Source organism: Mauremys reevesii, linkage group 22 (genome assembly GCF_016161935.1).
Source record: "Mauremys reevesii isolate NIE-2019 linkage group 22, ASM1616193v1, whole genome shotgun sequence".
NCBI classification, from domain to species: domain Eukaryota; kingdom Metazoa; phylum Chordata; order Testudines; family Geoemydidae; genus Mauremys; species Mauremys reevesii.
In genome coordinates this window covers 23,908,340-23,933,727 of record NC_052644.1, presented here as the reverse complement: position 1 = coordinate 23,933,727, position 25,388 = coordinate 23,908,340, and the positions used below count along the sequence as shown (strand labels likewise).

General features: G+C 63.8%; 2 protein-coding genes and 1 long non-coding RNA gene across 14 annotated transcripts; 2 read left to right on the top strand and 1 right to left on the bottom strand.

Annotated features, from left to right (window-relative positions):
• The first annotated feature begins 167 nt into the window (after positions 1–167).
• Positions 168–11,357, top strand: CDK20 (cyclin dependent kinase 20). Of its 11 annotated transcripts, none has more exons than XM_039509829.1 (9): positions 168–522; positions 2,035–2,136; positions 2,422–2,535; positions 3,401–3,589; positions 3,711–3,832; positions 4,327–4,389; positions 5,163–5,286; positions 5,629–5,784; positions 9,664–9,798. In XM_039509829.1, the coding sequence occupies exons 1-9, from the start codon at positions 196–198 to the stop codon at positions 9,754–9,756; spliced, it is 1,290 nt and encodes a 429-aa protein (XP_039365763.1). In that variant the 5' UTR covers positions 168–195; the 3' UTR covers positions 9,757–9,798. The 11 variants fall into 11 exon arrangements, with proteins under 11 accessions (XP_039365763.1, XP_039365767.1, XP_039365768.1 ...); XM_039509831.1 differs by lacking the exons at positions 168–522; positions 9,664–9,798 and adding exons at positions 558–623; positions 6,025–6,306; XM_039509839.1 differs by lacking the exons at positions 168–522; positions 9,664–9,798 and adding exons at positions 1,248–1,319; positions 6,025–6,306.
• On the bottom strand, positions 9,843–21,375 carry LOC120388194. The gene is made up of 3 exons (XR_005590516.1): positions 21,161–21,375; positions 15,231–15,319; positions 9,843–10,218 (listed from the first exon to the last, which is right to left on the bottom strand). It is a non-coding gene; the product is annotated as an uncharacterized LOC120388194 (long non-coding RNA).
• On the top strand, positions 11,315–23,479 carry GATA1 (GATA binding protein 1). 2 transcript variants are annotated; one of them, XM_039509849.1, is made up of 7 exons: positions 11,315–11,409; positions 15,251–15,288; positions 21,004–21,197; positions 21,604–21,990; positions 22,084–22,229; positions 22,673–22,798; positions 22,924–23,479. In XM_039509849.1, exons 3-7 carry the CDS (start codon positions 21,026–21,028, stop codon positions 23,218–23,220), a joined length of 1,128 nt encoding a protein of 375 aa, XP_039365783.1. In that variant the 5' UTR covers positions 11,315–11,409; positions 15,251–15,288; positions 21,004–21,025; the 3' UTR covers positions 23,221–23,479. The 2 variants fall into 2 exon arrangements, with proteins under 2 accessions (XP_039365783.1, XP_039365782.1); XM_039509848.1 differs by lacking the exon at positions 11,315–11,409 and adding an exon at positions 13,148–13,498.
• Positions 23,480–25,388: the final 1,909 nt, after the last annotated feature.

Here is a 25,388-nt window from a genome sequence, read left to right as displayed (position 1 = left end):
ACAGACCTATGCAGGCTGTCCCTGCTTTTAAGTGTCAGACAAAACACCCCCTTGCAGAGAGAGGGAAACTGAGGCAGGGAAAGAGGTGTGCCTGGTGCAGAAGTGAGGGCTGAGCCCCGGTAGTCTGACTTGCTGGCCCAGGGCTTAACCTGTGCTCCTGCCTTGTACTATCAGCACCCACCTACCCTCACTCCCATGGTCCCCCCTCAAATTCATCTCCACCCTTGCCTGGGCTTAATTAGCCTGAGACTCATTTCTCGGGGCATCCTGCTTGCTATGCCCCCAGGGCTAATCCATTTCAAAATCCTAAGCAGCAGCCTATGGGGGGGGTGGGGGACAGACACCCTCCAACCCCAGCACCTGCAGTTTCAGCACCTCTGTCCCCACTCTTCTAAGAGATGGGCTTGGAACCCAGGAGTCCTAGATCCCAGCCCCCCTGCTCTGATCACCAGACCCTGCTCCCCTCCCAGAGCCAGGGAGAGAACCCAGGAGAACCTGCTCTCAGCCCTAGTTTCTGTCAAGGTGGCATGGATGCAAGAAGACTTCCCCCCTACACAGCCCTGTGCCCCCTGAGGAGAGGAATGGGACCCCCAAAGGGCTCATCTCCCAGACAGACCCATGATGTGGGTGGTGGGGTACACACATGGGGGGGGGTGCACCCAGTCCCTGATGGGGGGCAGTGGCAAGGAGTCTGCACACCAAAGGGTTGGGGGTGGGGCACAGGGGAGGCGGCCTGGACCCTTTGGGGCCCATGATGTGCAGGCAGGGAGGTCAGTGAAGGGGGGGCTCTTGCCCCTAGGGGGGAACTGACCAGTGGGCACCAAAGGGGGCAGCAGCTGTGGGCATTTTAAAGCTGGGGGGGCGAGAGGGCTGGCAGCCAGGACTCCTGGGTTCTGCACATGGGGGCAGCTCCAGGGGCTCCTGTGTGAGGAGTCTGGCCCTGCCCCTTACTCAGGAGCTTCTGGGGGCAGAACCGGGCACTAGATTGATGGGGGTGTCAGAGAATCCCAGTCCTCCCCCCACACACACACTCCCCCCTCCCAGAGCTGGGGAGAGAACCCAGGAGTCCTGGCTCCCCCTGCTCTAACCCACCAGCCCCCCCCCTCTCCCCTCCCCTCCCTGAGCCGGGGAGAGAACCCAGGAGTCCTGGCTCCCCCTGCTCTAACCCACCAGCCCCCCCTACCCTCCCTGAGCCGGGGAGGGAACCCAGGAGTTCTGGCTCCTTGTCATGTGACCAGGCCCATGCGGCTTCGGGCAGTTCCGGGTGCGTTGCTAGGCAACTGGGCCCCGGTTGCCAGGGCGCCTGCCCGGCCTGCCAGGTACTGGGGCTGGGGAGAGGGCGGCGCGGTGCATTGTGGGACGGGGCCCCCTGCCCCGCCGCTGGGGTGCCTCAGGAATTGGGAGGTAGCCTAGGAGGGAGCAATGCATTGTGGGATGGGGTGCCGTAGGACAGGGCACCCCCCAGTATCCCACAATGCACTGTGGGTGCCCCAGAAATGGGGGGCCGTTACTTGAGAGGGAGCAGTGCATTATGGGAAGGGAAAGGGACCCCCCCCCAGTATCCCACAATGCATTGTGGGTGCCTTAGGATGGGGGGGAGTGTAACTTGAGAGGGAGCAGTGCATTATGGGACAGGGCACCCCCCAGTATCCCACAATGCACTGCTGGTGCCCCAGAAATTTGGTGGGGGGTGCCTGGAGCAGTGCATTTTAGGAAGGGAAAGGGGTGGTCCCCTCAGATATGGCGTGAGGAAGAGGTGCATTATGAGTTAGGACATCTCTGATATCCCACAATGCACTGTGGGTGCCTTAGAAATGGGGGTTTGGCCTGGGAGAGGCAGCATTGCATTGTGGGATGGGGCTCCCCCAATAACCCACAGTGCATTGCAGGTGCCCCGCGTTGGGGTTCCCTCAGTGTAAGGGGTGAGGAGCAGGGTATTATGGGACAGGGCATCTCACCCCCACCCCCACCCCCGGTATACCACAATGCCGAGTGGAGGGCCCCTAACAGGGTGTGAATTATTCTCTCCCACAGGTCCCAGTGCAAACCAGTCATCCCAGCATGGATCAGTACAGCATCCTGGGCAGGATCGGGGAAGGTGCCCACGGCATCGTCTTCAAAGCCAAGAACATAGAGGTGAGAATGTCCCCCCTCGATCTGATCCCCACAGCCAGGGCTGGGGGCCAGGCCGCCTGGGTTCTCTCCACAGCTGGGGCGGGGAGCAGGAGCCAGGACGCCTGGGTTCTCTCCCCGGCTCTGGGAGGGGAGTGGGGGCTGGTGGTTAGAGCAGGGGGGGGCTGGGAGCTGGATGCCTGGGTTCTCTCCCTGGCTCTGGGAGGGGAGGCTGGTGGTTGGGGCGGGGGGGCTGCAGTGGGAGCTAGGACTCCTGGGTTCTATTCTCACTGCATCCCTGCTCCACAGACAGGGGAGACCGTGGCATTGAAGAAGGTCGCTCTGCGGAGACTGGAGGACGGGATCCCGAACCAGGCGCTGCGGGAGATCAAAGCGCTACAGGAGATTGAGGAGAATCAGCATGTGAGTGGGGGGCTGGGAGCCAGGACTCTTGGATTCTCTCCGTGGCTCTGGGAGGAGAGTGGGGTTTAGTGGGGTCCGGGCGAGGTGACCTCTTGGGGTCCCTTCCAGCCCTACAGCACTGGGGTTCTGTGATGGCAAAGCCACAGTGTTGGGGGTCAGAAATAGAGACCCCAGGGTCTATTTCTTCCCGTCCCCTTCCACTGCCCGGCCTGCAGCTACCCTATCCTCCCGTCTCTGGGTTGCTGCCTTCTTTCCTTCTTTCTTGTTCCCCTGTTTCTTTTGTCCTTTCTTTGTATTCTTTCTTTCTTTCTTTTTTTTTGCCTTTCTGTGTTTTCGTTCATTCGCTTCTAGAGCTGGGCAAAACAAAATCAACGCGTGAAACTGCCAAAAAATGCAGTTTTCAGGCACCAAAAATTCAGCAAATTCCACCAACCCCCACCCCCCCAAAACACAGGGGGAGGAACCATCAAATGTGACCCAAATGAAATTTTGTGGGTTTTGTTTGTTTGTTTTGGCGAGAAAAACTGGAAACATTCTGTTAGGAACTAACCACGTTTTTCCCATGGATGGATGGATGGATCTTTCTTTCTTTCTTTCTTTTCTTGTTGCTGATAGATACTTGGTAAGTTAAGATGCCAAGAAAGCAGAAGACGTGAGCTATGGGTGGGTGTCCATCTGTCTATCTGGGAGATTCGGCTACGCAGGCCTGCTGGACGGGTTGGGGCAGCAGACACTGGGATGGGCGGGCCCATGGCTCGGACCGAAGGCGGGATCCTGGGGTCGAGGGGCTCGTGGCTGAGCCCTGGCAGGGCCGGGACCCCAGGCTGGCTGGGCTCACGGCTCTGCCCTGGCTCCCCCGTCGCAGGTGGTGCAGCTGAAGGCCGTGTTCCCCCACGGCGCAGGCTTCGTGCTGGTGTTCGAGTACATGCTGTCGGACCTGGCCGAGGTGATCCGCAACGCCCAGCAGCCCCTGACACAGGCCCAGGTGAAAGGCTACATGCTCATGCTGCTGCAGGGGGTGGCCTTCTGCCACGCCAATAACATCATGCACCGGGTGAGTCCAGCCCCCCCCGCTCTAAGCACTAGGCCCCGCTCCCCTCCCAGAGCTGGGGAGAGAACCCAGGCGTCCAGACTCCCAGCCCCCGCTCCTGTAACCCACTCATTGTTCCCAGCAGGATCTGAAACCAGCCAATTTACTCATCAGCTCTACGGGGCAGCTGAAGATTGCGGATTTCGGCCTCGCCAGGGTGTTCTCCAGTGACGCAGGCCGGCTCTACAGCCACCAGGTGGCCACCAGGTGACTGGGAGTGGACGGGCTCTGGGCTGGAACCTTCGGCCACAGAACCTGGTCGCTCCACGGAGCCAGGGACCAGGAATTGGGCTCCTGGGTTCTCTCCCCAGCTCTGGGAGGGGAGGGGGCTGTCAGGACTCCTGGGTTCTCTCCCCGGCTCTGGGAGGGGAGTGGGGGCTGGTGGTTAGAGCAGGGGGGGCTGGGAGCCAGGACTCCTGGGTTCTCTCCTGGCTCTGGGAGGGGAGTGGGGGCTAGTGGTTAGAGCAGGGGGGGCTGGGAGCCAGGACTCCTGGGTTCTCTCTGGGAGCCAGGACTCCTGGGTTCTCTCCCTGGCTCTGGGAGGGGAGTGGGGGCTAGTGGTTAGAGCAGGGGGGGCTGGGAGCCAGGACTCCTGGGTTCTCTCCCCACTCTGGGAGGGCAGTGGGGTCTTGTGGGATAGAGCGGGGAGATGCTCGTGGTGGGTATGGAGGTGTGTAACCGTCTCTCTGTCTCCTCGTTAGGTGGTACCGTGCCCCGGAGCTCCTGTACGGCGCCCGGAAGTATGACGAAGGGGTGGATTTGTGGTGAGCTCCCCGGCCCCTCATGTATTAGAATCCCCCTACTCTAGGCTCCCCTCCATGCGTGAGCCCCGCTATGGCTGGAGGGCCCCTCGTTAGCATGAATCCCCTCCCCATGCTGATGTGGGGGTCCGGAACAAGGAGATCTCTGCTGGAGCAGGATTCGAGTGCATACTTAATGAAGGAGCGTGGCCAAGGGAGCGTCCTTCCTTAATCCAGCCCTAGCCGAGCCCTTTTTGTCCTGCCCCATAGCCATGCTCCCCCCACATAATCACGCCGCCCAAGCCCTTTCTAGGGAGCCAGACCACAGAGCGGGCCCTAGAGGGGGTCTCAGCCCCCGTACAGCCCTCTGTGTACTGGGGCGGGGACTCCTTCCCACGCCCCCAGCAGAGACGTCATAGGACGGTTCTCACTTCTACAGGCAACTGGCTCAGGCTCTCTGCAGACTCAGGCAGTGCCCCTGTATCCGTTCCACTTCTGCAAGCCCAGGCGTCGCGCTTTGACGCTTCTCTCCCCAGACGGGAGTCCCGGGAACTCCTGTTACTTTTTTTAACCTGAAGGCCCAGCGTCTCCCACGTGTGTGTGTGGGGGGGGGCCACGACTGAGCCCTAAATGATCTCCCCCACTCCCCCTGCTGCCCAGAGGCACCTGGGGACAGTGAGGATTGCCCCGCAGACCCCGGGGACACCGTGGGATAGGGATCAGTCATGGAGAGTTACCCCGGCGTTCCATAACCCCCCCCCCCCCGGCCTGCTCCCCCTTTTCTGCATCTGCTCCAGGGCTGTGGGCTGCATTTTTGCTGAGCTGCTGAACAACTCGCCCCTCTTCCCCGGGGAGAACGACATTGAACAGCTCTGCTGTGTGCTCCGGGTGCTGGGGACCCCGAGCCAGCGCATCTGGCCGGTGAGTGGGGGGCAGGGGGTTCTCCCCCCGCTGTGGGGCTAATGGTTAGAGCAGGGGGCTGGGAGCCAGGACTCCTGGGTTCTCTCCCAGCTCTGGGAGGGGAGTGGGGGCTGGTGGTTAGAGCAGCAGGCAGGGCTGAGACTCCAGGACTCCTGGGTTCTCTCCCCGGCTCTGGGAGGGGAGTGGGGGCTGGTGGTTAGAGCAGCAGGCAGGGCTGAGACTCCAGGACTCCTGGGTTCTCTCCCCGGCTCTGGGAGGGGAGTGGGGGCTGGTGGTTAGAGCAGCAGGCAGGGCTGGGAGCCAGGACTCCTGGGTTTTCTAAGCACCCATCTCCCATGGCAGGAGATCACGGAGCTCCCTGACTACAACAAGATCTCGTTCAAAGACAACCCGCCCATCCCGCTGGAGGAGGTGCTGCCCAACGCCCCCCCACAGGCCCTGCAGCTGCTCAAGCACTTTCTGGTCTACCCTTCCCGGGAGCGCGTGAAGGCAGCCCAGGTAAGGGAGCCGCCCCACTGCTCTCCCAGCGCCCGGAGAGAACCCAGGAGTCCTGGCTCCCAGCCCTCCCTCCATCTCTAATCTCCCCTGGCAGTCAGGGCTGGGTGCTAGGGGGTGCCGTGGGGCGGGGAGTGCAATACCTCAAGATGCCACCAGAGGGTGCCCCAGGCTCTCCCATTAGTCAGCTGTGGTGCTGGGTCGGGGGTGTCACCAGGTTAACCCTTTCTTCCCCACCCCCAGGCATTGCTGCATCCCTATTTCTTCACCCCCCCGCTGCCCGCCCACCACTCGGAGCTCCCCGTTCCCCAGCGGGGGGGCAGGACAGCCCGGCAGGGACCCCAGCACCAGCGCGACTTCCACGTTGAGCGGCCCGTGGAGGAGTCTGTGGTGGACCCCGAATGGGTGGCCCCTTATGTGGTGTGAGGGTGAAGATGGGACATGGGGGCCTGTCCCCTCTAGGGGGCGCCAGCTCCCACCCAGCCCCAGGGCAGGGACTGGCTGGCTTGGGGGGTAGGGAATGGGGCACGGGGCCGTTCCCCTCTAGGGGGTGCCGGCTCCCACCCAGCCCCAGGGCAGGGACTGGCTGGCTCGGGGGGTAGGGAATGGGGCACGGGGCCGTTCCCCTCTAGGGGGCGCCGGCTCCCACCCAGCCCCAGGGCGGGGACTGGCTGACTCAGGAGGGTGGGGAACGGGGTGCAGGGCCTGTCCCCTCTAGGGGACACAGGCTCTGATCCAGCCCTGTGGAGGACGAAGATTGGCCCCAGTTCCCTATATAGTCCCTGTAATAGGGACCCCAAATCTGTCTGTCCCCCCAGCATCTCCCCCTCTGGTTCCTGGTGCTCTCTGGACTCTGTGGTGTCACTGAGTTTTGTAATTAAACGGCTCTCGTTTACTGTGAACTGACTCTCGGCCCCTTTCCTGGAATTGCCCCACCCCCGGGTCTGGTTCTGTATGTAGGAGCCAGGACTCCTGGGTTCTCTCCCAGCTCTGGGAGGGGAGGGGGGATGGTGGGTTAGAGCAGGGGGGCTGGGAGCCAGGACTCCTGGGTTCTCTCCCAGCTCTGGGAGGGGAGGGGGGCCTGGGAGCCAGGACTCTTGGGTTCTCTCCCCGGCTCTAGGAGGGGAGTGGGGTCTGGTGGTTAGAGCAGGGGGGCTGGGAGCCAGGACTCCTGGGTTCTCTCCCCGGCACTGGAAGCGGAGTGGGGGCTAGTGGTTAGAGCAGGGGGGGTCTGGGAGCCAGGACTCCTGGGTCCAGTCCCTGGCTCTGCCTTGCTTCCCCGTTCTCCTGGCAGTGACAGGCGGGTGACAGCCGCCCAGCCTGAGCCGGGAGATAGCGTTATCTCTGTCGCCATGTGCCCGCCTCTGGGCTGTGCTGGCGTTGCTGGGGGGTGGGGGGCACAGGGTTGGTTGGCCATGGAGCCCTCACTTTCCTGCCCTGCTCTGGCCTCGTCTCCCTCCTTTCCTGCTCCTCGGCCTGGCCTGCTCTCTCGCGCTTTCATTCTTCACGTCTCTTCCATTTCTTCCTTCCTCTCGCACATGTCTCATGCTCAGGCCTCCCTTCCTTCATCACTGTCAGGCCCTGTCTTTCGCTGTCCCGCTCTCCGCCTGTCACCCTCGTTCTGTCTTTCATTAGCACCTTCTCCCGCCCGTCTGTCATGCTTTCCGTCTGCAGCGTGGTCTCCCTCCGTCGTTCGTTAGCACCCTCTGGGTGACGGCCCCTGGCGCTGCACAGTGTCTGTTAGGTCCTAGGCACCCCAGCCATGGCCTAGGACCCCCCTGCGCTGGGTGCTGTACAGTGTCTATTAGGTGTATTACGGTACCTCCTAGGCGCCCCAGCCACGGCCCAGGACCCCACCGTGCCAGACGCTGTACAGTGTCTATTAGGTGTATTACGGTACCTCCTAGGCACCCCAGCCACGGCCCAGGACCCCACCGTGCCAGGCGCTGTACAGACCTGTAACAAAAAGGCAGTCCCTGCCCCCGCGGAGCTTCCCGTCTGAGACGAGACCCGGGGTGGGTCCAGACTGGGGACCACAAGGGAACGAGTCCCTGTTGCAGCCAGCTCCACGCCACGGCAGCCTTCCCCTCGCCAAGCTTTGCCCCGAGGCATCATGGCAGAGGAGGCGGAGAACAGGGCGGATGTCCGTGGGGCTGTGCGCCCGAGCCCGAAGATGCTCGGTGGGAGAGCCACCAGCGACGACGGAGGCTGGAGTCGGGGGCAGCAGTGGAGACCCGGAAAGCGACGGTGCTAGATCGGCTGCCAGAGACCTTATACAGTCCTAGATTCCTCGCCCTTCGCAGGGCAGAGCCCCCAAGCTCAGCGTGTCCGGCGTTCTTGTTCCTACCTGGATACGTTACATTTAGCAGAGGAAACCACACATGGTTTGCTGCTGCCCGGGTTCCCAGGCAGGCCAGGTGGCTCGGTATCGCTGACCTGCCCCCCTGCATTATTTACCCACAATTTTTGAGCCATCTGCAAACTTTATCAGGGATGATTTTATGTTTTCTTCCAGGGCATTGATCAAAATGCCTGTCCAAGAACTGATTCCAGGGGACCCCACTGGAAACAGACCCACTCAAGGATCATTCCCCACTTACAGTTACATTCTGAGATCTATCAGTTAGCCAGTTTTTAAGGCATTTAATGTGGGTTGTGTTAATGTTACATTGTGTGAATTTTTAATCAGTGTCATGCGGGACCTCAGCGAAGTCTGCCTGTTACATCAACGCTGTCATCTTTAGCAACCAAACGTGTAATCTCATCAAAAAAAGATATCGAGTTAGTTTGACCGCATCTGTTTTCCGTAAACCCCTGTTCATTGGCATTAATTATGTCACTCTCTTTTCTTCAGTAATCGAGTCCTGTATCCGCCGCTCCCAGGGGCGGCTCCAGGCACCAGCACGCCAAGCGCGTGCCTGGGGCAGCAAGCCACGGGGGGCGCTCTGCCGGTCGCTGTGAGGGCGGCAGGCAGGTTGCCTTCGGCGGCATGCCTGTGGAGGGTCCGCTGGTCCCGCGGCTTCGGCGGACCTCCCGCAGGCTGCCACCAAATCCATGGGACCGGGGACCTCCTGCAGGCAAGCCGCCAAAGACAGCCTGCCTGCCGTGCTTGGGGCAGCAAAATACCTAGAGCCGCTCCTGGCCGCTCCATTATCTTGCCCAGGATGGATGTCAGGCTGACAGGCCTATAATTACCCAGATCATCCCGTTCGCCCTTTTAAAAAAAAATTGGCACCTTGATTTATTGACCTTCCCCCAGTGCTCCAAGACGTACCACAAAGCAACAGTAACAGTACTGCCAGCTCCTCGGCCAGCTCTTTTAAAACTCTTGGATTGAAGTTCTCTGGGCCTGATGATTTAAAAATGTCTGACTTTAGTAGCATCCTCCAGAGGCACTACTGCGTGGAAAAACTGTTGTCATCACTCATCCGATGAGCTTGCAACGTTTGGGTTTTTTTACCCAGAACAGGAATATTTATTGACCGTGTCTGCCGGTTCTGTGCTAGGATTGGTAAGTCTACCATATCCAGCAAGGAATAGACCAATACCATTCTCGGGATCCTTTTTGTTCCTCATGTGGTTAAAAAAACCTCATTCTCCAGACAGCCTGTTTGATGTGCCAGAGAAGGGGGCGGCAGTGGATGGCTGCAAGGGTTCGAAATGGCATTAGATAAGTTCATGGCGGATAGGTCCATCAGTGGCCAGGGCCACCACCCCATACTCTGCGTGTCCCTAAAGCTCTGCCTGCCAGTAGCTGGGACTGGGCGATGGGATGGGCCACTGTTCGTTCCCGCTGAAGCACCTGGGGTTGGCCACTGTCGGCAGACAGGACTCTGGGCTAGCGATTGGACTGACCCAGCGTGGCCGTTCCTCTCTTCTTAGGGGCAACGTGGGCAGAGAAACGGGCTCGGAGGAGGATCCCGGGGGTGGGGGGGACGAGCCGGGCAAGATCGCACGGACGATGCGGTGGGGTGAGGAGAGCGGCAGGCCGGCTGAATGGAGAGGAAAAGCTGGATCTTGAGGACGTTGGGCGGCATCCGCAAGATTTCCACGGAGCCTGCACGTCGGTGACAGGCAAGCTGGGCGGGGCAGGCGAGGAGCTACTTGCTGGATTTTACCTTGTCGAGGTCGATCCGGGAGTGGAGGTGGGAGTTGGACCCGGGTTTGTGGGAGGGAGAAGGTGCAGATGGAGAAGAGAACGACCGAGCCCTGGGGAGCCAGGAAAGGATGGAGGCAGGGAAGCCGAGATCCCCAGAAAAGGAGCCAGGAGGAGGGTGGAAACTCCTCCTTTCGTGTGAGCCTTTAGTCACTGTCGATTCTTTCTGTGTCGTCCTTCAGTGGCCCCTTTGTTCCCCAGCAGAATCTTTTTCTTTTCTTTCTTTCTCACGGTTGCGATCTTAGACCCTTGCAGAGCTCGGTAAGCTGCGGAATTTCCCCCTGTCAATAAGGAAATAAAACAATCTAGGAATGGCCAGGCAAAAAGCTTAGTAAGTTTTAAAAAAGAAATGAGGACATGCCAGATAGTGGTTCCCGTGGTAAACTTTGATTTTGAGATCGGGGTCTTGTCATGCCGGGCCCTGGCCACACCCTGTCCGCGATCAGGGCCCCCCCGTCGGGCCGGGCACTGCCCACACCCCACCCATGATCAGCCTCCCCCCCCAATCTGGCCGGGTGCTGCCCACACCCCGACCGACCAAGGGCTGGCTTGGTTCTGATGTATAAACCCCTTCCCAGGGAGAGACTAACGGGGTTATTAATCTCTCAGCGAAAGGCAGAAGCCCAGCTGGAAACGCGGCCCCGACTTTTCCCGGTGGGGGTGATGAGGCCTCGGAACAAACTGCCCAGGGAGGTGGTGGATTCCCCGACTCCCGTGGGGTCAGATCCGGGCCGGATCCTTTCCGGAAGAGGCTTTAGCCAAGTCAGTGGGTTCAGCGCAGGGGGACCCTCGGGGACATTCACCAGCCTGGCCTATACAGGAGTTCGGCCTAGGTGGTCTGAGGGGCTTTTCTAGCCAGTCCCGTGGTTCGTGGCAAGTTCACTGCACCCCCAGGGCTCTGTGCCCCCCTCCATCCCCCCACCCCCTCTAATTCACAAACTCCCTCTGTGTCCCCTAAGCTCCCCCATGCTAGGGGCTCTGGGTGCCCCCCCAATCTCCCCAGAGCAGGGGCCCTCATTCTGCCCCCCCATGCCAGGAGCTCTCTGTGGCCCCCATTTCCACCACCCTTCTCTGAGGGGGTCAGTCATTCAAGGGTCCCCGGGTTCTGCTCCCTTGGGGAGCTGGCCTAGGGACGGCGTCATTTTCTGCCTCACCGCCCGGGGGCTCTTTGATCTGCACTCAGTGGCCAAGATGCTAAAACGGGGGCCGTGCTGACTGGATGCTGGGCAGGGGCTCCCCATGTATCCCCCCATTTTCTAATTTCCTCCCCCTCTCCATATCCACAGACTCCCGCCCGCCGGTGCCCGGAGCCTCCCCTGGAAATTCGGAAAGGCTCAGCCACGGCATCCGGAAGTTGTCGCCTGATACGTGGGTGGAGATGCACCGGGACAGTGAGCTTCAGAGCTTGGCCAGCTCAGCCAGGGGCAAGATTAGAATCACCCAGGAGCTGAGCTCCCCCTCGGGGAAAGAGGGTGAGTGCACGGAGACTCTCCGCTATTGGGTAGCAGTATAGGAAGCATGACACACAGAGGCGTTTTCAGAGCCTCTCCTCTCCAGCAGGGGGCATCAGGGTCGCCCCCCAGCCTGGACCATTACAATGTTGTTACAACAAGATTTATGTTATGAACCTGCTGCGCTTCATGTAGGTCCTACTGTATTTACTAGCCTAATGACACTGATCTCTGCTTGATGCTCAAGGATCTATAGCGTGAGTGAGCTGTCCCAGGGCTGGGCTGGCAGGGGGCTGCGGGTCGGGAGTGAGGGGCACCGGCAGGGCTGTCTTGGAGGGTGGGGAGGGCAGGGGCTGCGGGTCGGGAGTGAGGGGCACCGGCAGGGCTGTCTTGGAGGGTGGGGAGGGCAGGGGCTGTGGGTCGGGAGTGAGGGGCACCGGCAGGGCTGTCTTGGAGGGTGGGGAGGGCAGGGGCTGTGGGTCGGGAGTGAGGGGCACCGCGGGGCTGGGTTTGGGCTCATCTCTCTCTCTCTCTCTTGCTCAGCTCCTTCCCCTTTATCTGGCGCTGGGAGATAAGCGGGTGTTTTTCAGAGAATCGGTCGCTGGCTTCCCCTGAAGTCTGGGTTACTCACCCCCCCCCCCCGCCCCGTGTGCAGGGCCAGGGGGTTCATCCTGACAGAGAATCTGCATCAGTTTCTATCAGCCAGTGGCGCGGGGACGCCCCCCAGTTATAGCCGCAGTGAGGTCTAGTGGTTAGAGCAGGGGGGGCTGGGAGCCAGGACTCCTGGGTTCTCTCCTGGCTCTGGGAGGGGAGTGGGGGCTAGTGGTTAGAGCTGGGGGGCTGGGAGCCAGGACTCCTGGGTTCTCTCCCTGGCTCTGGGACACTAGCAGAGGAAGGGGAGTGAACAGGCCAGGAAGAGTGTGGCCCTCCCACCCCAGACGCAGCGGGGGGCCTGGGGGCGTCTCCCCCAGCCAGGTCTGTTATTCTCCACCTGCCCCCCTGCGCTGCCCGTCCCAGCACCCTGGCGTGGGTTGTTCCAGGCCCCGTCACCAAGAATCCGCCAACCGCCAGCTCCTGAGCCTGGCATCAGATAAGGGCTTATCGGGGACTTCCAGGCCTGCTGCCATAACCTCCCCAGGCCCCAAACTGGCCGGGTGGTTAGTGGGGCAGGGAATGGGGCAGGGGCCTGTCCCCTCTGGGGGGCGCCGGGTCTCATCCGGCCCCAGGGCAGGGACTGGCTGGCTCGGGGTGGCAGGGAATGGGGCAGGGGCCTGTCCCCTCTGGGGGGCACTGGCTCCCACCCGGCCCCAGGGCAGGGACTGGCTGGCTCGGGGTGGCAGGGAATGGGGCTGGGGCCTGGCCCCTCTGGGGGCTCCGGCTGCGATCTGCCCCGTGTGTGAAATCTCTAGGGATGCTGAGTGATGATAGCCCAGTTGCTGCCCCCCATGTATCCATAGCTGCCTCCCCTCCCCCTGGCCGAGCGTGGGGGCACAGCACCAAGACCCCAAAACTCTCAACCCTCCCTCCAATGTTTACCTGCCTCCTCCCACTGAGCCAGGGAGAGAACCCAGGCGTCCTGCGTCCCAACGCGCCCCCGCCCGCCCGACTAGAGCCCAGTCTCCTCCCAGAGAACCCAGGAGTCCTGGCTTCCAGCCCCTCCCCTCTAACCGATAGACCCCCCCCCCACTCCCCTCCCAGAGAACCCAGGAGTTCTGGCTCCCAGCCCCCCGCCCCCCCAACCACTAGACCTATCTCCGTCTACACCAGAGAGAGTTTGGGGGGCTGGTTTTCTCTCTCTCTGCGCCGTACATCGGGGGGTAATTGGGCAGGAGACCCCCAGCTGCTCTCCCCCTCCCCTCTCTGTGCCCCACAAGAGCCCGTCCCGTCTCAGAAGGCGGGACCTCACCCGCCTGGGCTGCTGTGTCATTTTTAGCGTCTCTGTCCCCCTTCTTTCCTCTGTCTCTCGGAGCCACCCAGCAAGCTGGGGCGGACCCACAGCCGGCTAGGTCTGGGGGAGCTCTCTGTGCTTCAACCCCCCCTCGAAATTTGCCAAGGGTCCCCCTGACACCGCATGTGGGGACCCCCCCCCAAATTTCTTGCCCAGCTCTAGGTGAGTGTCAAGCCGAGGCCGGCGGGGGACGGGCAGCGTCCAGTTTGGGGGAGTTGTGGAGAGAGGCCGATGGGCAGAGCGAATCGGGACGGGACGGAAGGGTGCGGGGGCACTGCAAATGGAGGGCTGACATGGGGTGCCAGGGGGCACTGGGAACAGAGAGGGGCTGGCGGGGAGTGCCAGGGGGCACTGGGAACAGAGAGGGGCTGGCGGGGAGTGCCAGGGGGCACTGGGAACAGAGAGGGGCTGGCGGGGGGGGCCAGGGGGCACTGGGAACAGAGAGGGGCTGGCGGGGAGTGCCAGGGGGCACTGGGAACAGAGAGGGGCTGGCGGGAGGTGCCAGGGGGCATTGGGAACAGAGAGGGCCTGGCGGGGGGTGCCAGGGGGCACTGGGAACGGAGAGGGGCTGGCGGGGAGTGCCAGGGGGCACTGGGAACGCCGAGGGGCAGGCGGGGAGTGCCAGGGGGCATTAGGAACGGAGTGGGGCTGGCGGGGGGTGCCAGGGGGCACTGGGAACAGAGAGGGGCTGGCGGGGAGTGCCAGGGGGCACTGGGAATGGAGGGGGGTTGGCAGGGGTGACGGGGCATTGGGAACGGAGGAGGGCTGATGGGGTGCCAAGGGGAATTGGCAATGGAAGGGGGCTGGCGGGGTGCCGGGGCACTGGGAACGGAGAGGGCTGGCGGGGTGCCGGGGCACTGGGAACGGAGGGGCCTGGCGAGGTGCCGGGGCACTGGGAACGGAGGGGCCTGGCGGGTGGTGCCGGGGCACGGGGAACGGAGGGGGGCTGGCGGGGGGTGCCGGGGGGCACGGGGAACGGAGAGGGGCTGGCGGGGGGTGCCGGGGCACGGGAACGGAGGGGCTGGCGGGGTTGCGGGGCACGGGAACGGAGGGGGCTGGCGGGAGGTGCCGGGGCACGGGAACGGAGAGGGCTGGCGGGGTTGCGGGGGCACGGGAACGGAGAGGGCTGGCGGGGTGCCGGGGCATGGGGCGGAGGGGCTGGCGGGGTGCCGGGGCACTGGGAACGGAGGGGCTGGCGGGGTGCCGGGGCACGGGAACGGAGAGGGCTGGCGGGGTGCCGGGGGCACGGGAACGGAGGGGCTGGCGGGGTGCCGGGGGCACGGGAACGTAGGGGCTGGCGGGGCACGGGAACGGAGGGGCTGGCGGGGTGCCGGGGCACGGGAACGGAGGGGCTGGCGGGGTGCCGGGGCCCGGGGACCGGAGCGGGGCTGGCGGGAGGTGCCGGGGCACGGGAACGGAGGGGCTGGCGGGGTGCCGGGGCACGGGAACGGAGGGGGCTGGCAGGGGTGCCGGGGCACGGAGGGGGCTGGCAGGGGTGCCAGTGGGATTGGGGTTCGGGGAGGTGGGGACGGGGTGTGGGGGAGGGATGGGGTGTGGTGGGGAGGTGGGAGGGATGGAGGGGTGGGGGGGCGGAGCAGACGGCCGGATGGCTCCAGGAAAAGAGGGGAGCAGACTGGCAGGTCCCAGCGGGTCCGTTCCAGGTTAATGTTGGGGTTTCCACCCCCCATTTGAGTCCCCCCCGGGCTGGTCGTACGGGGGTCGGGGGGGGTGAGCCCTTGTCCGGAGACATCCAGCCCGTGTGGGGGCATCGGGGGAGGGGGAGACCACCCCCACCTCGAGACACTTTTCCAGCCCCCCCAGCCCCCCCTCCTCTGAGTACTGAGCGAGGGGCAATACAAGGGACCTTCGGTACCCCAGAGGTTCAGCCATTTACCTTCTGTTCTCTCCTCTCAGCCTCCCGGACGCCTGGGTTCTTTCGAAGCCTTCACCAGGTAAATGGGGGGGGTGAGGGGATCGCCCCTGCTGTGGGGTGGGTGGGGGGGTTACAATACACATTGTTCTACCCACTGAGCTGCATCAGGGCAAATCTGCCACTGCCGTGTGAGCCGCCCGCCAAGGCGAGGGAGATAAAAATTATCTCCCGGCTATTTCTTATCTGAGGCCCTGATCCCGATAAGGGCTCTAGAATCGTTGGGCCCCACACGTCCGATTTCCTCCCCCCCTCTGGCCTGGTGCACACCCACACAACGCAGAGATCGGGGGCAGGGGGCACCGTGCCATGCTGGAGCTGGATGGGAAAATGGGGGTGATGGGGGGTGCGCAGGGGGTGTTTGGAGTGTGTCTGTGATGGGGGGCGGCTGTGGGGTTGTGGTGTGTCTGTCTTTGCGGCGGTGTCGAGGGGTTATGTGTGTATCTTTGGGTGGAGTTCTTGTCACATTCAGGGTGTGTGTCTTTGGGTTGTGGTGCTGTGTGTCTGCATTTGGCTTGTTTGTCTTTGTGCTGGTGTTGGGGTGTCTCCTTGGGTTGTGTGTCTGTCTTTGGGAGGCGTGTGTTTGGGTTGTGTGTCTTTGCGGTGCTGTTCAGGGTGTGTGTCTGTGTGTTTTTGTAGTGTTTGTTTGGGTTGTGGTGGTGGTTGGGTGGTGATGGGGTGTCCCCTTGGGTTGTGTGTCTCCAGGATGTGGTGGAGTGTGTGTTTGTGTAGTATGTCTTTGCAGTGGTGTTGAGAGGTGTCTCTGTCTGGGTTGTGTCTCTTTGTGTGGGTCTGGGCTGTGTTTTTGTAGTGTTCAGGGTGTGTGTATTTGGGTTGTGTCTTTGTCTTTGGGTTGTGGTGTGTGTCTGTGTTTGGGTTGTGTGTCTTTGTGGTGGTGAGAGTGTCTCTTTGTGTGGGTCTGGGCTGTGTTTTTGTAGGGTTGAAGGTGCGTCTGTGTGTTGTGTGTTGTTTACGCTGCGGGTGGTTTGGGCTGTAGTGGTGGGGCGGGGGGAGGGTGCACTGTTTGGGACTGCCTGTGCGCTGTGCTTCATGTGGCGGGCGATAGTTTCAGTGGCTGTGACTTGGTGTGTTGTTTGTGTTGATTTTGCATGTCTGTGTGGGCTGTTGTGGTGGTTTGGTGGGTGTGTGTGGCAGGGGTCTGTGTTGGCTTGTTAGCTTGTGTGTGTTGTGTCCGTGGGTTAGCAGCGTGTTGTGGCTGGGGGGTGGGGGCCTTTTTCGGGATGTAGTTCTCTGACTGTGGTGTTGGACGTGTGAGTCTGTTGTTCTGGGGATGCTGAGTGTTGGCTTTGTGGGGTGTCTGTGTGTTTTTCCAGGGTGTGGTGTTTCGGAGAGTGCTTGTGTGTGTTGGGGGGCTTGTGTGTCGCGGAAGGAGTTGTGATTTCTCTGCTCTTTGGTCTGGATTTCTGTGTGTGTGTGTGTGTGTGTGTGTGTGTGTGTGTGTGTGTGTGTGTGTGTGTGTGTGTGTGTCCCCATCCCTGGAGAGGCTGAGCTTTGGGGGGCGGTGTCCTCGGGTGTCCTCGTGCTCTGGGATGGTGTGTGCTGTTTCGGGGCAGTGGCTTGTGGTGGGGTGGCCCCGTGGGGATGGTTAAGGATTGGCCAGGGGGGCGCATTTGTGCGGCGGGGGGTGCTGGGCGTGTGTGTCGGGTGGTGGGAGCAGGGCTGGGTTGAATTGTGACTTAGAAATGGACAGGAGATGAAAAAAGCAACAAAATTCACAACATAAGAAGAGGGCACAGAGTGGGGGTGGGGAAATACACCCCCTAACCGACCGTTACGCAGAGCCTGGAAGAGGACCCAGGCGTCCTGGCTCCCAGCGCCCCAACTAGACCCCACTCCCCTCCCAGAGCTGGGGAGAGAACCCAGGCGTCCTGGCGCCCAGCCCCCCCTCCGTTGTGGGGTGGTTAGTTCGCTCCCCCGCCCCGCGTTATCTGCCCCATCTCTGCTGCGCTGGCAGGGATGAGGCAAGGGCAGCTTTTGAAATCAGCTTTGAGACGGTGCCGACTTCCTCTGCACTGCGCCACCCTCCCCCCCCCCACACCCAGCAGCAAGGACTCCTGGGTTCAATCCCTGGGTCGGGGAGGGGAGGGGAGGGGGGGGCAGGACTCCTGGGTTCAATCCCTGGGTCGGGGAGTGGGGGGGGCAGGACTCCTGGGTTCAATCCCTGGGTCGGGCAGGGGAGTGGGGGGGCAGGACTCCTGGGTTCAATCCCTGGGTCGGGGAGGGGCGGGCGGGGGCTGGACTCCTGGGGTCAGTCCGTGGGTCGGGAGGAGGGGGCAGGACTCCTGGGTTCAATCCCTGGGTCGGGGAGGGGAGTGGGGGGGCCGGACTCCTGGGTTCAATCCCTGGGTCGGGGAGGGGAGGGAGGGGGCAGGACTCCTGGGTTCAGTCCCTGGGTCGGGGAGGGGAGTGGGCAGGGTAGGACTCCTGGGTTCAGTCCCTGGGTCGGGGAGCCAGGACTCCTGGGTTCAGTGTGAGGGGAGGTGGGCTCACAGAGGGGCCAGGCCCCGGCTGAAGTCTCTGGCGGACACTGGGGGGGCTGCATGCGAGATCGGGGGGGCGGGCAGGGCCGGGTGGAAAGGGGCCTCCCCGGCCGGGCTGGAAGCACCACTTCTGAGAAGGAGCGGCTGGGAGGCCTGATGGGGAGAGATAGAGAGAGAGATGCAGAGATTGGCCGGCCGGCAGGGGCAGCGCCTTCCGGGGTAACCCTCCCTAGGCCATGTATAGGGGTGGGGTCCCCGGGGCCCGGCTGGCTGGCTGGCTGGAGACAGAGGTGGGGATGGGCAGACGGGGGGCGGGGTGGATGGTGCGCTTGGATGGAAGGATGGATGGGGCGTGAAGGGGATGGAGGGAGGGAGGATGTGATTTGTGGAGGGATGTGGATGCGGGATGGATGGTGCAGTTGGATGGAGGGGGCGTGGAGGGGATGGATGGGTGGAGGGGATGGATGGAGGGGCGTGGAGGGGATGGATGGGTGGAGGGGATGGATGGAGGTGTGTGGAGAGGGGATGCAGGGAGGATGTGTGAGAGGATGTGGATGTGGGCTGGATGGTGCAGTTGGATGGAGGGGGTGGGGATGGACGGGGTGTGGAAGGAGGGAGGAGGGTGTGGAGGGGATGGGGGATGGACAGGGGTGTGGTGGGATGGAGGGATGGACAGGGGTGTGGGGATGGACGGGTGTGGAAGGATGAAGGGAGGAAGGGTTGAGCGTGGAGGGGTGTGGAGGGACGGACAGGGGTGTGGAGGAGGGGTGTGGAGGGATGGACGGGGTGAGGGGATGGAGGGTGTGGAGGGATGGACGGGGTAAGGGGATGGAGGGTGTGGAGGGATGGACGGGGTAAGAGGGATGGACGGGGTGAGGGGGATGGAGGGTGTGGAGGGATGGACGGGGGATGGAGGGGTAAGGGGGATGGAGGGGAGGAGGGTGTGGAGGGATGGATGGGGGTGAGGGGTGTGGAAGGTGTGGAGGGATGGACGGGGTGAGGGGATGGAGGGTGTGGAGGGATGGACGGGGTGAGGGGATGGAGGGGTGTGGAGGGATGGACGGGGTGAGGGGATGGAGGAGGGTGTGGAGGGATGGACGGGGTGAGGGGATGGAGGGTGTGGAGGGAGGGTGTGGAGGGATGGACGGGGTGAGGGGATGGAGGGTGTGGAGGGAGGTGTGGAGGGATGGACAGGGGTGAGGGGATGGAGGGGTGTGGAGGGATGAAGGGAGGAGGGTGTGGAGGGATGGACGGGGGTGAGGGGATGGAGGGGTGTGGAGGGATGGAGGGGGTGTCGGGGAGGAGGAGGGTGTGGAGGGATGGACGGGGTAAGGGGATGGACGGGGGTGAGGGGATGGAGGGGGTGGACGGGGAGGGGAGGGAGGAGAGAGGGAGGGGGTGTCGGGGGAGGAGGAGGGTGTGGAGGGATGGACGGGGTGAGGGGAGGGAGGGGTGGGTGTGGAGGGATGGATGGGGGTGAGGGGATGGAGGGGTGAGGGGATGGAGGGTGTGGAAGGGTGGAGGATGGACGGGGTGAGGGGATGGAGGGTGTGGAGGGATGGACGGGGTGAGGGGGTGAGGGGGTGGAGGATGGACGGGGTGAGGGGATGGACGGGGTGAGGGGGATGGAGGGGTGTGGAGGGATGGACGGGGTGTGGAGGGAGGGAGGGTGTGGAGGGATGGAGGGGTGTGGAGGGATGGACGGGGTAAGGGGATGGACGGGTGTGGAGGGGAGGAGGTGTGGAGGATGGACGGGGGTGAGGGGATGGAGGAGGGGTGTGGGGAGGGGATGGACGGGGTGTGGAGGGATGGACGGGGGTGAGGAGGGATGGACGGGGGTGAGGGGGGAGGGAGGGGGTGTGGAGGGATGGACCGGGGGGGCCGTGCAGAGAGGGCAGGGTGGATTCAGGCGTTGGGGGAGGGACAGACCCATTGTTATCAGTCCCATGAGCCCCACGTTGCCCCTCGTGGCCCCGGGGCCTCTCGCTCCCCCTGGCCTGGTCCTTGTCCTCGCGCCCTCGCTCCCCCCCGGGGCTCCCCCCGCGGCTCTGTGCCCTCCCCCAGCCTGGGCCGGGCGGGCGGGTTTCATTCCCCGGCCCCTGGTGGCCCGGCTGGCGCCTGCACGGCCCTGCCCTGGAGACTCGCACAGCCTGGCAGCCAGCGGCCCCCCCCCCACCCCGCCCCCCCCCAAGTCCCCCGTGGAATCGTGGTGTTTGCACGCTAACGAGCAGCCCTGGTCACACGTGGCCTCTCGAGAACGGGCTCCTCACCCACGGGAACGTGTCGCCGTCGGTCCAGGGGCGGACGGACGGTGGCGTGTTCGCTGGGCCCCGCGTGGATTTCCATCCCGGGGGGGGCGGGGGGGACGGTGGCGTGTTCGCTGGGCCCCGCATGGATTTCCATCTGGGGGGGGGACGGGGGGGACGGTGGAGTGTTCGCTGGGCCCTGCGTGGAGGTCCATCTGGGGGCGGGGGACGGTGGCGTGTTCGCTGGGCCCTGCATGGATTTCCATCTGGGGGCGGGGGACGGTGGCGTGTTCGCTGGGCCTGCGTGGATTTCCATCCCGGGGCGGGGGACGGTGGCGTGTTCGCTGGGCCCGCATGGATTTCCATCCCGGGGCGGGGACGGTGGCGTGTTCGCTGGGCCCCGTGGATTTTCCATCCCGGGGCGGGGACGGTGGCGTGTTCGCTGGGCCTCGCGTGGATTTCATCCCCCGGGGCGGGGACTTGGCGTGTTCGCGGGGCCCCGCGTGGATTTCCATCTGGGGGGGGCGGGCGGACGGTGGCGTGTTCGCTGGGCCTGCGTGATTTCCATCTGGGCGGGGGGGGTGGCGTGTTGGGCCCGCATGGATTTCCATCTGGGGGGGGCGGGGGGGACGGTGGCGTGTTCGCTGGGCCCCGCATGGATTTCCATCTGGGGGGGGGCGGGGACCGCCCAGCGTTGCCTCCTCTTTAAACAGCCCTGACTTTGCTTTGCTTTTGGCTGCATCTCTAACCACCAGCCCCCACTCCCCTCCCAGAGCCGGGGAGAGAACCCAGGAGTCCTGGCTCCCAGCCCCCCCTGCTCCAACCACCAGCCCCCACTCCCCTCCCAGAGCCGGGGAGGGAACCCAGGAGTCCTGGCTCCCAGCCCCCACTCCTCTAACCACCAGCCCCCACTGCCCTCCCAGAGCCAGGGAGAGAACCCAGGAGTCCTGACACCCTGTGCCTTGTCCCCCATGTAAATTCCCCATCTAGGTCAGCAGCTCTTGTGCCCGGGATGGATTTTGCCACCCTAGGGGGGCAGGAGGTGACCCCCCATTTCCTGGAGCCCCCCCTCCTGCCGCCGGCCGATGAATCCGCGGTCTTCTTCCACGGAGCCGAGGGTGGGGACCCCGGCGCACTCGCTACCTACTTCTCCCGGACGCCGGAGTCCTACCGCAACACGCCGGGTAGGTGGCCGGAGCCCGGACGCCCCACTACGTGGCCAGGGACCCCCCTCCCCGTTTCACCACCACAGGGCTCCTCCGAGGGGCATCGCCTGGGGCCGCCCACAGAGGGCACCGTCACCACGGGCTTTGTGGTTGCTACGGCTACCGGGGCCACGGCTGCACTTCCGCCGTGGCTGCATGTGGTGTCCCCAGGGCTCCTGCAGGTTGGCATGGTAACGGTGCCATCGCTATCCCATTGTGTGGGGTCGCCGTGGCCCCCGCCCCCTGGATTCGCTGCGATTGTCGGGGTTTCTCCTGCCTCGCCATGGCGACGGGTTTCGTGTCCCCATGGCAGCTGTGGGTTCCTTCCAGGTGCCCCCGACACCCCCCCACTGACCCCTCTCCTCTCCTTTTGCACCTCCTGCAGCGCGCCCCGTGTACCCCCTCCTCAACGGGCTGCAGTGGGTGGACGGGCACCCCTACGCCGCGGCCGGCTGGACCCCCGTCTCCTACGGCAAGCCCCAGGCCGGGGTCCCCCTCTATCCGGCTCCCCCCTCCTCCTCTTCCTACAGCCCCCCCTCGCCCAAGGAGCAGCCCCCCGAGGACAAGGGCAGCCCCAAGTTCCTGGAGATGCTGAAGACGGAGCCGATGAGCCCCTCCACCACCGAGCTGCTGACGTTGGGGTCCCCTGCCGGGGCCCCCCACCCCGCCTACAGCGGGACCCCGGAGTTCGGGTTCTACCAGCCCAGCGGGAGCCCCCTGACGGCTGGCTACTCCCCCAAACTCAGGGGGCCGCTGCAGCTGTCCCCATGCGGTGAGAGCTTCCTGCAGGCTCGGGGGGTGGGGGACGGCACCCCTGGGGGGAGAGGCCTCGTCGCTGACTCGGTTTCCCTGTCCTGTCCCTCAGAGGCGCGGGAGTGCGTGAACTGCGGGGCCACGGCCACCCCCCTGTGGCGCCGGGACGGCACTGGGCACTACCTGTGTAACGCCTGCGGGCTCTACCACAAGATGAACGGGCAAAACCGGCCCCTCATCCGGCCCAAGAAACGCCTGGTGAGTGGGGAACTCTCCCCACCCCCTGACTTCCCTGGGGTCCCCCCAGGACCCACCTTTTCCCCAGACCCCCTGCCACTCCCATGACATCCCCCCTCGCCCGACACCCCCAGCCTCCCGCCCCAGCCTCCCCCGACATGTTCTGCTCCCATGAGACCCCCCCCAGCCTCCCTGACACCCCCTTCCCCTCCCATGAGACCCGCCCTGACACCCCCTTCTCTGAGGCCCCCCGCCCCAGCCTCCCCCAACATGTTCCGCTCCTATGAGACCCCCCATCCCAGTCTCCCCGACACCCCCTTCTATTCCCACGACATGCCCCAGTCCACCCCCCCGGCCTCCCCAACATCCCATTCCGCATCCCTGCGATGCCCTGCCCCCATCCTCTGGGCGCGGGGGCCAGCCCCGTCTGCTCTGCGCCCACCCACCCCCCTGTCTCCCCCCAGATCGTCAGCAAGCGAGCGGGCACCCAGTGCAGCAACTGCCAGACGACCACCACCACCCTATGGCGCCGGAACGCCAGCGGGGAGCCCGTCTGCAACGCCTGCGGCCTCTACTACAAACTGCACAACGTAAGCCGCACGCTGGGGTGGGGGCTGGGAGCCAGGACTCCTGGGTTCTCTCCCTGGCTCCGGGAGGGGAGGGTGGGGGGACCCCGGATGCCTGGGTTCCATCTCTCTCCCCTTCCCCCCTGCAGGTCAATCGCCCCCTGACGATGCGGAAAGATGGAATCCAGACCCGCAACCGCAAAGTCTCCAGCAAGGGCAAGAAACGCCGGGGGGCGGCTCCGGGCGAGGGGGGGGCTGGGCCCCCCACCCCACTCGAACTGCTCTCCCCCCTGGGCGAGGACCCCACCTCCCTCTACGCCCTCAGCCCCATGGTCCTGTCCAGCCACCTGCTCCCCTTCTCCCCCTCCACCCACCTCCTCGGGCCCCCCCCAGCCGCCTACCACCACCCCCACGCCTCGCCAGGGGCAGGCGCCTCGCTGGGGTGATGGGGGCCCCTCGCGGAAGGAGGCTGAGCTGGAAAGAGAGGGCAGCTGGGGGGGGACATTGGGGTACAGCTGTTGGGGGTCACCCCCCCAGCCACGGAGTTGGGGATTGGGACAGAGGGGGCAGAGTGTCGGGGTACAGGGGGATTCTCCTCACCTCAGCAGCCGCAAGGATTGGGGGGCTCCCCCTAGAAATGGGGCCACCCTCCACGGGCCTCCCTGAGCTTTGTCTGGGCACACCCCCCGTCTGTCCCATCCCCACACACACCGTCCACCCCGCCATCTGTCCACCCCCCTACATCCCCATCTGTCCATCTGTCCCTCCCTCCATCCACCCAGGCACTTTCGAAGGAATGACCCCTCATTTCTACCCTCCCCTGTGCCTGGGTTTCCCCTTCAGCACCCCCAAATCCTCACACAGGGGGCTCCCCCCAGCACCTTCCCCCCCTTCCTCCTCCTACACCCTCTCAACCCTTCACCCCTTGTGTCCCCCCACAGTGACCCCATCCCCCATGATCCAGCACTGGCTGCGATAGGACCCCCCATTTTTACTCTCCCTTCTGGCACCCAGATATATTGTGGGTTAAAAAAATATATTCTGTGGAAACCACATTTTAAAATATATTATATATTTCTTGTAATGACTCGGGTGTCGTGTTTTAATGCCTGCGGGGTGAAGTCGGGGGCTCAGTTTGGGGGTGCAGGGTTGTCCATCCAGAAACAGCCCCAAATGACTGTAGCTGTGTTGAGCACTGCGGCTGGGGAGGGGGCTGGATTGGTGTTTAAGTATTGGGATGCATAGTTCAGTTTTGGGGGTGCCAGCTTGTTCTACCTGTACCCCCAGCTCAGCTGGGTTTGAGTAGCATGCAGGGGCTGCAGGAAGCTGTGGCTGGGGGGTTGGATTAGTGTTCAGCTGTTGGGGTACATGCTCCAGTTTGGGGGTGTCCTCATTGATGGGGGTTCTCTGTGGATGGTTTGTGATTAATCTAGGAGTTTGCTCCCCCCCAGAAAAGAGATTTGCTCCCCAAAACTCAGAGAATGTGGGGTTGGGTTGTGGGAATGTGAGGGAGACGGCAGGGGGTGGGTGTTGGGATGGATCCAATTTTATGGGATGTTTAAATCCATGACCCCAAAATATTGTTTTGTGTAAAGCAACAGGGCTGGTGGTGAGGAGTGGGGTCCAGTGTTGGGGGAGGGCTTGGTAGCCAGGACTCCTGGGTTCTCTCCCCGGCTCTGGGAGGGGAGTGGGGGCTGGTGGTTGGAGCGGGGGGGATGGGAGCCAGGACTCCAGGGTTCTCTCCCGGCTCTGGGAGGGGAGTGGGGGCTGGTGGGTCAGAGCGGGGGGGGCTGGGAGCCAGGACTCCTGGGTTCTCTCCCCGGCTCTGGGAGGGGAGTGGGGGCTGGTGGGTTAGAGCAGGGGGTGGCTGGGAACCAGGACTCCTGGGTTCTCTCCCTGGCTCCGGGAGGGGAGGGGTCTGGGAGCCAGGAGTCCCATCCCACATATCAGCCCCATCTCTGGCTCTCCTGGCTTCCCAGGCCTCTCTCTGAGCGATCAAAGGAGGCAGGAGGGGGGTTATCTGCCCCATCGGGTCAGGGCCCAGGGAGGAGCAAAGGGGGGAGAGCGGCCCCCAAGCTGAGGGCTGGCCAGGCGGGGAGCTGGGAACGGGATTTCAAGGGGACCTGAATGCGGAGGAGGGGCAGAGATGAGAACTGGAGATGGGGCCCGATCCTGGGTGCTGCCCCAGGCAGAGCGCAGGGCTGGGGCCCTCCACCAGGGGGCGGCAGGACCCACACCTGTCACAGGCCGGGGCTATTTATCCCAGTCCCATTGCTGCTTCGGGGCAGGCCCAGCGCCACCTGCTGGTGCAAAGCCCTCGGCGCTTCATCCCTCTGCGGCGTTATATGCGGCTGTTCCCCACCGCCCTGCCCCAGAGGTGGCTGCATCTCGGCATCGGGCGAGCCGTCCCTGTGCAGCGTTATATGCGGCTGTTCCCCACCCGCCCTGCCTCAGAGGTGGCTGCATCTCGGCATCAGGCGAGCCATCCCTGTGCAGCGTTATATGCGGCTGTTCCCCACCCGCCCTGCCCCAGAGGTGGCTGCATCTCGGCATCGGGCGAGCCGTCCCTGTGCAGTGTTATATGCGGCTGTTCCCCACCCGCCCTGCCCCAGAG

What these genes read in the sequence shown, in the direction of transcription:
- CDK20 (XM_039509829.1), top strand. Translation starts at nt 196, where the DNA reads ATGGTCCCCCCTCAAATTCATCTCCACCCTTGCCTGGGCTTAATTAGC. An exon ending in CAGCCCTAGTTTCTGTCAAG is followed by an intron (nt 523 to 2,034) that starts GTGGCATGGATG and finishes TCTCTCCCACAG; the next exon opens with GTCCCAGTGCAAACCAGTCA. An exon ending in TCAAAGCCAAGAACATAGAG is followed by an intron (nt 2,137 to 2,421) that starts GTGAGAATGTCC and finishes CCTGCTCCACAG; the next exon opens with ACAGGGGAGACCGTGGCATT.
- GATA1 (XM_039509849.1), top strand. Translation starts at nt 21,026, where the DNA reads ATGGATTTTGCCACCCTAGGGGGGCAGGAGGTGACCCCCCATTTCCTG. An exon ending in GTCCTACCGCAACACGCCGG is followed by an intron (nt 21,198 to 21,603) that starts GTAGGTGGCCGG and finishes CACCTCCTGCAG; the next exon opens with CGCGCCCCGTGTACCCCCTC. An exon ending in GCTGCAGCTGTCCCCATGCG is followed by an intron (nt 21,991 to 22,083) that starts GTGAGAGCTTCC and finishes CCTGTCCCTCAG; the next exon opens with AGGCGCGGGAGTGCGTGAAC.